Source organism: Pipistrellus hanaki, assembly GCF_964339955.1.
Source record: "Pipistrellus hanaki genome assembly, chromosome: 2".
NCBI classification, from domain to species: Eukaryota; Metazoa; Chordata; class Mammalia; order Chiroptera; family Vespertilionidae; genus Pipistrellus; species Pipistrellus hanaki.
This window is the reverse complement of record NC_140504.1, coordinates 133,891,360-133,906,867: the sequence shown is the minus strand read 5'-3', so window position 1 is coordinate 133,906,867 and position 15,508 is coordinate 133,891,360. Positions and strand designations below refer to the sequence as shown.

The 15,508-nt window shown below is 36.8% G+C and overlaps 1 protein-coding gene across 8 annotated transcripts in view; it reads right to left on the bottom strand.

Annotated features, from left to right (window-relative positions):
* Positions 1 to 15,508, bottom strand: part of EVI5 (ecotropic viral integration site 5) — a gene marked incomplete at its 5' end in the record, with an annotated part of 180,047 nt that overhangs the window by 148,039 nt on the left and 16,500 nt on the right. For all 8 annotated transcript variants that reach the window (XM_084873411.1, XM_084873412.1, XM_084873413.1 and 5 more), the window contains one exon: positions 3,330 to 3,559. In XM_084873411.1, the coding sequence (XP_084729537.1) occupies positions 3,330 to 3,559 (230 nt within the window). The remainder of the gene's footprint in view (positions 1 to 3,329; positions 3,560 to 15,508) is intronic.

The following is a 15,508-nucleotide window of genomic DNA, read 5'->3' as shown; positions in this document are numbered from 1 at the left end:
CTCCCCTGTTAAAAGTAGTTGTGTCTCATAATATTTACATATATATTTACATATATAACTTGCATATCTACACTACAAACCACAGAAGTGCTCGGAGAAAATTTAACTAATTATTCTTACAATTTTTCCTTGGACTTAACAGGTTGCTGAGGTATTAGGAGAGAACAAGAAGAGGAAAGCAAGATCTTAATGTTCATCTTTTTTTTTTATTCTTAAAGAGTTTGAGTAAAACTGATGACAGAAGCTGGGGAGCAAGATCTCAAATGCACCCTGTCATTTAATTTTTTTACTATAGTCAGAGAGATGTGTTTTCCACTAGGATTGTTCTCTTAAGGCAAAAAAGATGTCATTACATCCACCCATTCTCTACACAAAAATCCTTCTCATGGATTCTGGGTTTCAATCATTGAAGAGGGGGTAAGAGGAGAAGGGGAAAGAGAAGAGGGAGGGAAGAGGAATACATGGTTGCAATGCTAAACTCAAAATAAAGACTTAAATGTAAGACCTGAAACCATAAAACACCTATGAGGAAAAACATACATAGTAAACTCTTTGACGTTGCTCTTAGCAATATCTTTTTAAGGATGACTTCCCAAGTAATGGAAATAGAAGAAAAAAACAAGCAAATGAGACAACATCAAACTCGAAAAACTTAAAAATAAAAAAACAAAGACAACTTACTAAATGGGAGGAGATATTCACAAATGATATATTGGAAAGGAGTTAATATCCAAAATACATATAGAACTCATACAAGTTAACACCAAAAAAGCAAACAATCTGACTAATAGGCAGAATATCTGAATAGGCATTTCCCCAAAAAGGGCATACAATTAAAAATAACTGTCCCATTTCAATTTTAAGGCTATAAATTATTAACCTTCATCAAACAGATCTTTGACATTGTATCGAACCATTTCTTCACATCTTTCTGGGACTGCCACAAGTGATATTTTTTTTCAAAAGTGATAAAGTAAGTACTTGTGAAAAGATGCTCATCACTAATCACCAGGGAAATGCAAATTAAAGTCACGATGAGATAATAACTCACACCTCTCAGAATAGCTATCATCAATAAATCAATAAACTGTAAGTATTGGTGAAGATGTAGAGAAAAGGTGTTCCTTGTGCACTATTGGTCAGACTGTAAATTGGTATAGCTATTATGGAAAACAGAATGGAAGTTCCTCAAAAAATTAAAAGTAGAACTACTATATGGCCCAGCAATTTCACTTCTGGATATTTACTCAAAGAAATTCAAAACACTATTTCAAAAAGATATATGCACCCCTGTGTTAACTGCAGCTTATTTATAATAGCCAAGATATGAAAGTAACTTAAATGTCTATCAACAGACTACTGGATAAGGAAGACTGGTAGTTATATACTATAAAATATTACTCAGCCATAAAAAAATATGAAATCTTACCATTTGTGACAACAGGCTAGGCTTTCAGGCTGCCCTAGCCAGTTTGGTTCAGTGGATAGAGCCTTGGCCTGATGACCACAGAGTCTGGGTTTGATTCTGGTAAAGGGCATGTACCTAGTTTGCAGGCTCCTCTGTGGCCAGCGCCCAGATCAGGGCTTATGCAGGAGGCAACTAATCAAAGTGTCTCTCTCACATTGATGTTTTTCTCTGTCTTTCCCTCTCTCTTCCACGCTCTCCAAAAATCAATGGAAAAATATCCTCAGGTGAGGAAGAGGTGAGAGGAGACAGGGGATAGAGGTAAAGGGAGAGGGAAAATGGGAAAGGGGCAAGGAAAGGAAAAAGGAAAGAAAAAGAAAAAGAAAAAAGAAAAGAAAGAACTGTCATAGTCTATGAAAGAGACATCTTAAAAATGTCTAAAGAAAGTTGTCATTTTCTCATGGTGAAGGGATTGGAGTCCGTGTTGATGAAAACACCTTGGTGGCTGTGGCGGCTGGCAGTGGCAGCAGCAGTGGGGTAATGAGGGCAGCACCTTCCCCTGATCAGCCCAATTGTCTCCTACAGAGGTATGCCAGACTATGGCTGAGGCTCCATGGGAGCACACCTAAGTCATCAGTAGGACATCCCCTATAGGCTCCCGGATTGCAGAGGGTGCAGGTCAGGCTGAGGGTCACCCCTCCCTCTAGTGAATTTTGTGCATCGGGACTCGTGTGTGTGTGTGTGTGTGTGTGTGTGTGTGTAAAAGGCTAAGTTGTCTCGCGCATGCACGATATATATAAAGCTCTCACTGGTGCCAATCGCATGTGTTTTGATCTGTCAGTGTTGATTGTGAATTTGGTTGACACTTCTATCATAAAGAAAGGACAAATAGTGATATTAAAATATTTATTTAATCAATTTCCTTTCAATGTGCACAAATTCATGCAACAGGCCACAAGTAATATAGTAAAATGACACTCAGAGTCCAGAGCCCACATTCCTAGCAAAGTAAAGAACTATTTCATATTCATCAATAGACAAAATATTTATTCTAATTAATTTCCTTTCAATGTGCACAAATTCGTGCAACAGGCCACTAGTAATATAGTAAAATAATACACAGAGTCCAGAGCAAAACATTCCTAGCAGAGTAAACAACTATTTCATATTCATAAACAGACATCTTTTTAAGTTTATTTCTGATGGTCTTGGGCTCTACATCAGCGGTTGAGAACCACTAGCAGGGCCATCAGAAAACACAGATATTTACATTATGATTCATAACAGTAGCAAAATTACAGTTATGAAGTAGCAACAAAAATAATTTTATGGTTGGGGGTCACCACAACATAAGGAACTATATTAAAGGGTCAAGACATTAGAAAGGTTGAGAACCACTGTTCTATAATAAGAAAATAAATATATAGGGAGATGGTGGGTAGAGGTGGAAAAGTGTATAGGGGGGATAAATTATGATTTTTTTTTTTTTTAAGAAAAAAGAAAAGAGCCCTAAACAGTTTGGTTCAGTGGATAGAGCATCGACTGTAGACTGAAGGATCCCAGGTTCGATTCCGGTCAAGGGCATGCACCTTGGTTGCCGGCACATCCCCAGTAGGGGTGTGCAGGATGCAGCTGATCGATGTTTCTCTCTCATCTATGTTGCTAACTTTCTATCCCTCTCCCTTCCTCTCTGTAAAAAAATCAATAAAATATATATTTTTTTAAAAAAGAAATATATAAAGCTATGTGAGCCAGAAGAAAATTTTAGTCCAACTTTAAGACCAACTACCACAATAGACTTGAATACTTTTAAGTAATCTCAATGAACAAATGCCAAAAAATAAAAAATAAACATTCCTAATATGAATAAATGGTTGAGTTTGTATGAAAACTGGAGAGAAAATAAACAAACAACCTCACTCACCTATTTTGTTCCTCCAGTTTAGCCAGGAGTTCTAAGTCATCTGGACTCAGCTGTGACGGGGAGGATGGTGAAAGGGCTGGCGTTGATAATGTGGTAGATGAGGATGTAGTGTGTAATGAAGTAGATGGACTTGCCACCTGACTGGCCATCTGATTGACTGTGTATGATACTGTGTTCTTCACCCATGAGAGAGTAGAACTCAGCTTTTCTGCAACCTTGTCTGTCGCCACCTGAGGATAAAAATAAGTTACATGTATTTTAGTTTTACAGTACTCATTACCAATAACTTGCCAATCCTGTGAACTTTTTCTTAGTAATCACCATCAGGATATTCTCTTTGAGGTATAAAGGTAAAAGCTGTTTAAGCAATGATTATCCTAACATCCAGCTTTGGGAACTGTTTTAGTTCTGCAACATGAATAAACTAGAATAGTGTGTTCCAAACCACAGGTTGGATAAAATAATGTAACGGGTAATGCTAGCATTTTTTTTTAATTAAAAGAACAGAAGATATTATTGTAAAGATATATTGTCTTATGAAATTCTTTGTTACATGCATGTATTAAAACTATGTACTTACATATTTTGATATGAATGGTTATATTCATTTGAGATAGAAAAATGTATTCTTTATTGGGGTTGTAGTAAAAATTATTTAAAGTCAAATATGTCCATTAAGTGATGAGAACAGAGAAATCCTGTAACATGACTAACAATTAAAAAAAAAATCAAACTAGGTGTGCCATAAATAAGATGTAATGAGACCCATGACATCTGTCTTCAAACAACTGAAGAGTATTTTTACAGAAGAGGGTCTAGTTCTAAAGGAATAAAACTGATGAACAGTTAACAGTGAGATAGATTCAAGGTACAATTTTCAATTGGAAAGAACTATTCATAAATAGAATGTAATGTAATGCCTAAAGGAGTGTATTCCCTACCAATGGCAATAATAAAGCAGCAATTATAAGATCCAAATGTCAAGAATTGGTTGAAGATGGGTTTCTGTCTTAAGTAGGCAATCAAGACTAGAAAAGACTTTAAGATCCCTCTTCTCTGTAGGGTTCAATGAATTATGCATATCTTCAAATATTCTATATAACAAAACCCAAATATGCAAATTGACTGAATGGCGGAATGACCAGCAGAACCACCGGTCGCTATGACATGCACTGCCCCCCGAGAGGGAGGTGACCGTAAACGACTGGTCACTCACTATGTTGTGCACTGCCCCTCAAGGGGGAGGTGACCAGTGGCAGCGATTGGGGTGAGTGTGGAGGGGGAGTGAAGCAGGCCCAGCCAGCAGGCAGTGCCAGGCCACCAGCCAGCAGGCAGTGCCAGGCCACCAGCCAAGGTAGGTACCAGCAGGGGCCCCCCAATCGCCCCAACCACCCCACAGATTACCCTGATCGCCAGCCAGGCCTACGGACCCTACCCTATATATTGGGAACAGACTCTTATATTTAAAAACTAAAACCTGGCAAGGCTACTCTAACACTGAAAAAACAGGATGATGCAGCAATGACATGCATGGACTCTGGCTTGCACATTTTGTGGTCAGCCCTGATTCTGACACTTATAACAGTGTGACAAAGCCAATTACTTAACTTCTCTTTGCTTCAGTTTTCCCACCCATAAGATGGGGGAAATGGTACTACTGCCTCAGAGGATCATGCTATATACTACTTTTTATAATCAGGGCAAAAAAATGTAGCTGCCCATACAACAGCAAGATGCCTTTCACCTGTATGAAAAGTATAGTCAGTGGTGCATGCAGCTTTCGGATTGGGAGAGGGATGTCCGACTGCCAGTTTAGGCCCTACATCCCCCGAGGGGTCTTGGTTTGCAAGAGTGTGCAGGCCAGGCTGAGGGATCCCTACCCTGTGCGTGAATTTCATGCACCAGGCCTCTAGTCTATCATAAATCATATCAACCTAGGCATATATATATATATATATATATATATATATATATATACATACACAATATATACACACATACATACAAATCCAGCTGAAAGATATAATATCTCTATATATAAAAGCCTAAGTGACCAAATGGCCAGTCAACTGGTTGTTATGATGCACACTGACCACCAAGGGGCAAACGCTCAAGCCTCTCCCGATTGGGACTGACTGGGTGTGGCAAGTGCAGCAGGCCAGGATGAGCAGGAGTGGCAGGCAGAAGCAGAGATGGCCTTGGACTGCCAGTTTTGGCCCAATTGCTGCAAACCACACCAAGGGATTCCACGGTGCACAAATCCATGCACTGGGCCTCTAGTACATAAATAATATTCAAACAAGGCACTATCATTTCAGTAATGAAAAAGAATGTGAACAATAACTACATTTGTTTATATAAAACTAATATTCATAATATATTAATAAATAAGATATATTTTAAGGAATTGTATTTTATAAAAACTATCATAAAAAGAGCTTCTTGATTCTAAGTCCTTAGACAGATATAAAGCTGAAAACTACAAAGTGCTTTCATGTGCTTTGAGAACTTAAATTTTATACAATAGGTAAATTGCTAGCACACTATAAATTATTTTCTGAATCAGCGTATTTTCAGCCAATCTTGGATCTAAAAATCAATTCATATTGATTATACACACAAATTAAAACACCAACACATACACACAAATAAAAATCCTACCTAGACTATCTTGGCAGATACTATTTTCCTCATCGGTTGCCCAAAGTTTTTCTCCTTACCTCCATACACACAGGACTCTCTCTATCCCTCTGCCCCCACTTCCACCAACTCAACCCAGCAGGAAAATTCAATGTGAGGAAAGGATAACATTGAAAAGAGATTTTAAGGTCAGAGTTAAGCAACTCAACATAAAGCTGGAACTGCTAAGACAAAGATTTGATTACAAGTGTTGAATGGAACAAGAGTTTTATTATCCTAAGGCTATCTCTTATTTTCTTTTCACTTTCATTAACTTTCCCCTTTTCAAACTTATTTCCCTTGGGAATGATATTATAAAGTGGATGGGGAGCTCTTACTATTGAGGGAAGAACTCCCAAGAAAGACAAGCAAGATAAAGTACAGAGCCATGGAGCAGCTCATTCATTAGCCCTCCAGGTAAAAAATCCTCACCAATGCATACAATCCATCAGCACAGTTCATCAGGGCAAAAGACTAGATAGAAAAGAAGGAATAATTTAGCCAGATCTACCTTTATGCCAGAAAATGGTAGGAGCTATGGTAAACAACAAGATAGCCTCCACTGGTTTGTTATCGTATTGCTTTTCTCTACATAGTTAAAATTACAAATTCAATTGTGAAATTGGCACTAATTTTCATCTCAAAAATGCACTATATTTTAAAACCAAAAACCTTACTATGTAAAATTTACAGAAATGTTACTTTTTACTAATACCATTAATGTCAAATACACATACAACTTTCAAGATTAGTGCTTTAAACTTCCATTATATAAATGTCCTCTGCTCAAGATAATTGCGGCAAAGACAAAATTTTTATTATTAAAACAAATTTTAGATTTGTTAATCATTACAACAAATAAATTTATCATACCCCTTCTGCATATTGTAGCAACAGGCTTCCATTTTAAAGGGTTAGAATAACCAAGAGCATCACCCTGACATCCCTTTAAACTTGCTGAAATAAGATTTAATCTGTAACTACTGAAGGCTCAACAACCCATCTTTAAATTTTAAATTATTAAACATAACTGGAGTATTTAATTGCAGTAACACTTCAATAAAGCTTAATATTCATGGTCCTAGAAATCCCACAGGATTAAGTTATTTTTTACATAAATCATCATGTCCTATTTTTCCTTTAACTTTGCTTTTCCAAATCTCCACTCAGCTGCCTCTAACCTCTTTCCTTCATCCTCTGGTAAACTAAGATCATGAAGACATAATAAACCTGACAAGGCTATTACATCACAAACTATTACATCACAAAGTTCCTAGCTACCTCACAGAGGTGTTATTAATTTATTTTTAAACATTAGCATATTTTTAAACCTTTATTAAAAAGGCTTAGTAATCAGATACAAAAGGCCACACATTGTATAATTCCATTTATATAAAATGTCCAAAAGAGGCAAATCCAGAGAAAGAAATTAGGTTAGTGGCTTCAAAGGCCTGGGGGAGTAGGAATTGGGGAATGACTGCTAAGGGCATAGGTTTCTTTTTGGAATGATGAAAACGTTCTAGGACTGGATTGTGGTGACGGTTATACAACCTTGTGGATATATTAAATGCCACTGAACTATACAGAAGTAAATTTAATGGTATATGAATTCCATCTCATTTTTAAAAGGGCTTTCTTTTATTAAGTTGTATAAATTGCCTGTAGATGTTGGAGATTAAACCTTTATCAGTGATAACATTTGCAAATATGTTCTCCCATACAAGGGGCTTTCTTGTTGTTTCATTGATGGTTTCTTTTGCTGTGAAAAAACTTTTTATTTTGATGTAGTCTCATTTGTTTATTTTACTTTTTTAGTTTCCATTGCCAGAGAAGTGGTATGAGTAAAGAAATTGCTTCAGTATATGTCTGAGATTTCTCTGCCTATGGATTCCTCTAGTATTTTTATGGTTTCCAGTCTTATGTTTAAGTCCTTTAACCATTTTGAGTTTATTTCTGTGTATGGTATAAGTTGGTGGCACAAAGTATATGCCCTTGACTGGAATCAAACCTGGAACCCTTACGTCCACAGGCCAACGCTCTATTCACTGAGCCAAACCTGTCAAGGCTCATAGAGCAATCTTTTCACAGCATGCTCCCAGGAGATGCAGATTTAAAACATCATTAATTGCAAACTGGAGATTTGATCTACTGGAAACATCACCTTCACAAGCATGCCCTCCAAACTGTTTGAAAGGCTCGCATCAGGTACTATTGCTACCCCTGTGCTACTAAACTCAAAGGTATCAATTCATGTTCCTTATTTTTTAAAAAGACACGTCACCTACACCTGATTCACCCAACTGAACACTCCAGCCTCTTGGAGATCTCAAATTAAAAATATTCACATCAAGCCCTAGCTGGTTTGCTCAGTGGATAGTGTCAGCATACAGATTGAAGGGTTCCGGTTTCGACTCCAATAAAGGGCACATGTCCAGGTTGTGGGCTCAATCTGCAGTAGAGGGTGTGCAGGAGGCATCTGATCACTGATGTTTCTCTCTCTCCCTCTCCCTCTCTGAAATCAATAAAAATGTATTTTTTTAATTTTTATTTTAAAAAATATTCAGATTAACCCCAAACCAACAACCACCTGAATGAGAAGCAGATAACATCTGGAGTAGATAGTTTTCCCAAGATTCAGGACCAGACCAATAAAACCAATCCCTGTTATGCCTAACCCTTATGTTTATTTCATAATTACTATAGTAGTTATTTTCTAGTGCACATTAATGCTTTTTATATTACTATGACAAGCCAGTCATCTTCCCTGTGTTTTGGATTGCCTACTGTAACCATTAGACATTACTAGCCTATGCTCATGAAATGTTTAAACAGACATTTACCATATTAGTTATTTCAGCTTTGTTCCTGATTTTATTTGTACCTTCAAACTTTAAGTACTTAAAGTTTGTTCAACGGGCTTTAATCAAGTGATTTCTTCTTCCTTTATTTTTAATATTTTGGTACATGGAAATAGAAAGTACTTATGTTCAATGTCCTCAGTCCTTAGCAAGCTCTGGAAACCTATCTGACTGTTACATTTACCAGCTCACCTACTACGTACTACTTTTTCCAACAACATTGACCCCATCGTACTCTCTATAACAAACTTTTAACCTGTACTTACATTTATTGTGGAAAACATCCCACAAATGTACCTACTAAGTACAGCTATTCCCTAGAACCAATTAAACTTCCTTTTTTTCCTTATACCCCCAATCTATGATGCTGTCAGGCTATATGGAAACAAATGTTACACCTCTAAAGGCTACCACCAAAAAAATCAAACCTTAAGCAATAAACACTCACAAGGATGTAACCTCCCAGCAGGTTATTCTGACAATCAATTAAATTGCCTTCTTAGGACTTAGAGTGCTTAGTTTAGAATATTAAATTATGCTGAGCAACCTGACTGAACAGTTAACAGAATTGTTCAACCCACCACATGGGCTATTCGAGATCAACAAAAATCTTTGCATTCCTTAGCATGTGTACTTGATAACTGCATTGCTTTTGTCTATTTACCTGCAGCACAAGGTGGTATCTGTGCTATAGTCAAAATTGCTGTACGTGGATAAATACCTTTTCCCAGGTATAATTAGAAACAATCAAGCATCTTAAATTCACAAAGTTCATTAAAGGGCACTTAAAAGCCACCACTAGCATTCCTAACTGGTGGAAAATTAAATTTCCAACATTTTTCAACTGGCTCCCAGCTGGACTTTGGGCCATTTTAAGATCTACAAGTTTACAAATTGTGGTTTTTGCTTGTATAATCTCTGGCTTTCTATGTCTTACCTTGAGCACATTTCACGTTTCCCTGAATCTGGATCTCGTGGATTCAAACCCTGTAAGACCCCAAATTAACTTTTGTTTTACTTTGCAGCTTCAGTTCTTCAGTCTTTCAACACTATAAACTGTGTGTTTTTACTTTATGTCCTGTAATTTATCTTAATAGTTGGATTATGATGTAGTGGGTAAATGGAACTTCTATAAATAGGCCTTTAATAATGTGGTTTGAAGGTTTGGGGTAAGGGAAGTATTTTGTAATCCTACCAGAGGCCCAGTGCATGAAATTCATGCATGGGTAGGGTCCCTAGGCCTGACCAGCGATCAGGGCCAATCAGGGCTTTCTGGCTGCCTGGCCGCAGGCTGAAGCCTTCCTTCATTCCACACCACCCCCTGGTGGTCAGCACACATTGTAGCGAGTGACTGAACTCTGGGTGGGATACTTTGCATACTGGCCTTTTACATGTAGAAGATAGATGAGTCCACGTTAGTCTTTTAGTGACTCTATACCTCTAGACTGTGGATGTCACATGTACTTTTTGAGTATTATCAATAAATTTGGAGTATAGATTTTAACACACAGCCTGTAAATATCCACAAAAAAAAATTACAAACTGTTTTTTACTGAAGTTAACAGCTGTCAGAGATGGCAGAAGGGAAGCTAAAAAGCACTGGCTTCAACAGAAATTAAAAAAATGAAACAGGAATTAAAGTGAAAGGGGGAAAAACAGGAAATAAGGGCAATCCTGCTGACAAGTTCCTTCCTCTAGGTATCTATATGACAAATTTCTCTGAGTTAATTTATTTCCTGTAGGCACTCAGCATATTTCCCTATCTGGAGCTAAATTTCACACCTCTAAAGCTAAACTTCAAAAGAGTAAAATTGTATTATACAATGATATGCTGTTGCTGATGCTACAACCATTATCTACTGTATGTTTTACTATTCAGGTACATTCATATCTTATTTAACCCCCACAATAACCCTGAGATTTTACAGAAGTTTATGGAGGTTAGACAACTTGCCCAAGACCCATTAGCTAATAAATGATGTTGCCAGGATATTAAATGTTCAGTCCTAAAACAGTAACATCCTAACAAATCTAAACCACTGATAGGAAGAGGAGCTAAAACTAACTGTAGAACATAAAAGTAAAAACAGACCAAGCACATCAGAATATGTCATGACCCTGAGAATTTTATTTGACAGACCGACAGGGCCCAAAACCAATCTGATTACCTTTTTAAGAAATTCAATTAACTAAAATATTGAGATGGAAATTATATTTCAAAATACAACTATCAACATATCACATAAATATTCCTAACTCTTTTGAAAATAGACTATTATATTAAACTGTACTTAATCTTTCTGTTGTTGTTGGTTAATCCTCACTTGAAGTTATTTTTCCATTGCTTTTCAAAGAGAGTGGAAAAGAAAGGGAGAAATAGAGAAACATCAAATGATTACCTCACACACACAGGGCCAAACAGGGCCAAAATCAAACCTGCAACCCAGGTACAAGCCCTTGACCAGAATCGAAGCTGGGACTCTTCAATCCACAAGCTGATGCTATATCTAATGAGCCAAACCGTCTAAAATCTTTTTTAACCCATATATAATACTAGTGTAAAAAAGAAGTCTCAAGAATACCAACCAAAATATCTTACAATTTTTTATATTAAACTAGAGGCCCGGTGCACGAAATTCGTGCATGGGTAGCATCTCTAGGCCTGCCAGCAGGGGCCTTCCTTCCATGGCTGCCGGCTGCCGGCCAGGCCTACCTTCATTCCATGCTGCCCCCTGGTGGTCAGTGCACGTCATAGTGAGCAATCAAATTCCCAGTCTCCCAATCAACTCCCGAGAGGTCACTTTGCATATTAGCCTTTTTATATATAAGATGTAAACAGGCCGAGGCCGTTTTGGCTCAGTGGATGGAGTGTCGGACTGCAGACTTAGGGGTCCCGGGTTCGATTCTGGTCAAGGGCATGTGCCTTGGTTGAGGGCATGTCCCCAGTGGCGGGTGTGCAGGAGGCAGCTGGTCGAGGATGCTCTCTCATCGATGTTCCTAACTCTGTCCCTCTCTCTTCCTCTCTGTAAAAAAATCAATAAAATTAAAAAAAAAAAAAGATGTAAACAGATCTGTATAACAGATCTAGAGAAACAGATCTAGAGAAACATTTCACATTTTTCCTGACTTTAACATCTTGCACAAAACAAAACCTTCCCACTTTGCAAACAACAGCAATAGTTTCTTTAAAAAAAAAAAAAAAAAAAAAAAAAAAAAAAAAGAGGGAAGAGAAAATAGAAAATGAACAGAGAAAAGCAACCAATGGCCACCACCTCACAATTACATGCCTATATTGGAAGTAAATGGAATTTTACCAAGTCTAACTCCATCTAATCTAACTTGTTTACAAGACTTAAGTTTTTTTTTTCCATCTTCTAAATATAAAATCAGTTTTATTGCTAATTTTTATATTTAATGCTCTAATATTATGAGTTTATGGTATAATAGTTGCAAATCTGTATTTATATTCACTGTTAAAAAAAAAAAACTTTGCTAACAGGTAGCACATGTATTGCTCTCTGGCTAAATTCTCTTAATTCTACTGACTGCCACAGCTCAAAAATACCTTACGCAACTTACGAAATTCAAACACATACATACTTTTCCAACCCACTGAAAGCATATGGGTATTGCTGATACTTATGAGCTACCTGATTAAAACATTTCATGTAAATGAGGTACTAACCAGTTTTAGCATTTAAAATGTTTTAGATATTCAAAACTGTACTAGATACAGCATGCAGTTACCTTCAGGAACTGGCATTCATTTAGCATTTGAACCTCTTTAAGCGTTATACAAGTTCAATTTTATTCAAAAATTTAATAAGGTATTTTATTTGGCCACTTCTTCTATTACCAGTATTGAAAGATTTTTTGTATTAATGCATTCAGTATACATTGCTAGATTACACTTAAATTTTAAGAAGAAATAGTGACCCATTAAACCACCTGGGACAAATAACAAAAATAACAAAATAAGAAAAATAACCATGAGTTATGGATCTGATAATAAAAATAAACATGAGATATGGATCTGAATTGTTTGGTTCATGCTTAAAAAAAAATACAATTTAATGCTATGTATGCTTCAGGAAACACAATCTATTTTTAAAATTATACAAATGTACAATCTCATCCAAAGAATAAAATAACAGTATTTTTTAGCACATACTGTGCATCAAACAACTTTATGAGGTAGACAATATAATACCTCATATGAGAAAACTGTCTTATAGTTTTGGTATTCCTCTTAGCCATTCTGGTCATTCAAAACTGAATAAAAAACTGAAACCAATACCGATATCAAATAGTATTGCTTCTATATTACCTTCAATTCTGTTTGCACGTTTCTGCATTTTTTAATCTTCCTTTATAATGTAGTCACAAAATCATAGCTGATATTTATATTGAGCACCAAACCTATATGCCAGGCACTGTTTTAGGTACTTTACAGTATTTCCATTCCCAATGATCAACTTTGCATAGTAAATATGAAAATATACATCTATACTAATAAAAGGATAATATGCTAATTAGACCAGAAATCTTCCAGATGTCCTTCTGGACAAAGCCACAGTGGCAGGGCTGAGGCAGAGGTGGTTAGGGGCGATCAGGCCAGCAGGGGAGGGCAGTTAGGGGTGATCAGGTCGGCAGGCAGAGGTAGTTAGGGGTGTCAAGTAGGCAGGCAGGTAAGCAGTTAGGAGTCAAGGGTCCCAGAATGCAAAAGTGATGTTCAACTGCCAGTTTAGGCCTGATCCCTGTGGGTCCCAGATTGGAAAGGGTGCAGGCTGGGCTGAGGGACATCCTCTTTCCCCCATCCCCTGCACAAATTTCATGCACCAGGCCACTAGTGTGAAATAAAAAATGAATTACAACTGTTTTGTAAAATCCTAAAATGGCAATAGGAATCTTCAATATTATTCTCCAAATGGGTACACAGTGTACAAATCATGGCAACAGCCTAAATATTCCATTTTACCACTAGTCATTTTAATTACTTTAAGGTCATCAATACTGGTAAATGATGCATTATTAGGGGGAAATATATGTTAATCAAAACAGGTAGAAGGATACATATGAAAAATGAGAAAGTCCTGGCAAATACACTATCAATGAGTTAATTTTTTAGAAGATTCCTCAGCATCTCAGCAAAGTAAAAGTACATCATCCTATTAAGAAGATCCATAGGGCCTTTATTTACGTTCTTTAAACCTTGACTTTTTGTCAGAAACTTGAAAAAAGGCTGGAGTAAATGATATCACATATGCTTTCCTGTTATAACATTCTAGAATCAAAAGAAAATTGATACAAGCTTACATAAGCAAACTTTTTAAATGAAGTTTCAATGATAACAGAAAAAAATCTCCAAAATGTTTCAATACAAAATTAAGGTTTTATGCCCTGAATCTCATATACTAGGCTATAGAAACAATCAGAAGTTTCTGGGACAAACCAAGTCCCAGTCTTAATTATTAAGACTAAAATTACACAATAACTTTACACTTTCAGAAAATGACAGAAACATTTAGGATTGCAAAAAAATTTTTTAATTTAATAATAATAAAGAAAACTTAAATCTTATGCACTTAAGTATCCATATGCATGTGTTTAGTTCTACCACAAGCACACAGGTCTTCTGTCCAAAGTCAGAAATTCCCAGGCCTCAAGAGCTCTTTGAATTACACCTGTAACTCAGAGGATCTCTCCCTTCTTCCCAGTTTCTGCTCTTGATTCGTAAACATGTTGCTCTGCCCTATTTAAAAATCTCACTGGATCTTACATCCCCCTAAGTACTCCTGGTCTCACAGCATCCTGCCACCCTCTCAGCTAAGCACCTGGAAAGATGTTTAGCTTTCACTCTTCCTTTCCTAACCTCCCACTTTTTTTTTTTTAAATATATTTTATTGGTTTTGTACAGAGAGGAAGGGAGAGATAGAGAGTTAGAAACATCGATGAGAGAGAGCCATCGATCAGCTGCCTCTTGCACACCCCCTACTGGGGATATGCCCGCAACCAAGGTACATGCCCTTGACCGGAATCGAACCCGGGACCCTTCAGTCCCCAAGCCGACGCTCTATCCATTGAGCCAAACTGGTCCCGGCACCTCCCACTTTTTCACTGCAATCTGAATTATACCATTCCATTTTACTGAAAACACACTTACCAAAGTGGCTCACCAAGACTCTTTTGCTGTTAAATCCTGTAAACACCAAAAAGTCCTTATCTTACTTGATCTCTCTGCAATATGTAATCCCCAGTACAATACTCTCCTTTTATATTTTTTTATTTTTATAATTAGAAATTACATTTTAATTAAGAATTGAAATACCCCACAGAAAAGATAGAAAGTTTAAGTACTATGTAAGCCCACTCTCAAAGATAGCCAGTGTTAACAGTGCAGAATATATTTTTATCAAGATTTATTTTCTATACATATAACACATATGGGTATATGTACTTGTAATTGAATAAAGATTAGATATTTCTTAGGGAATCTTTTTTCATAATGTACCTTGAACTGTATCTTTTATTAGTATTATGTGACAGCCTGAATAACAAGAGCTCCTCATCATAATTCCTGAACCTGTGAGCGTGACCTTCAATGACAAAAGGAATTGGGCAGGTGATCCTCATCATAAGGAT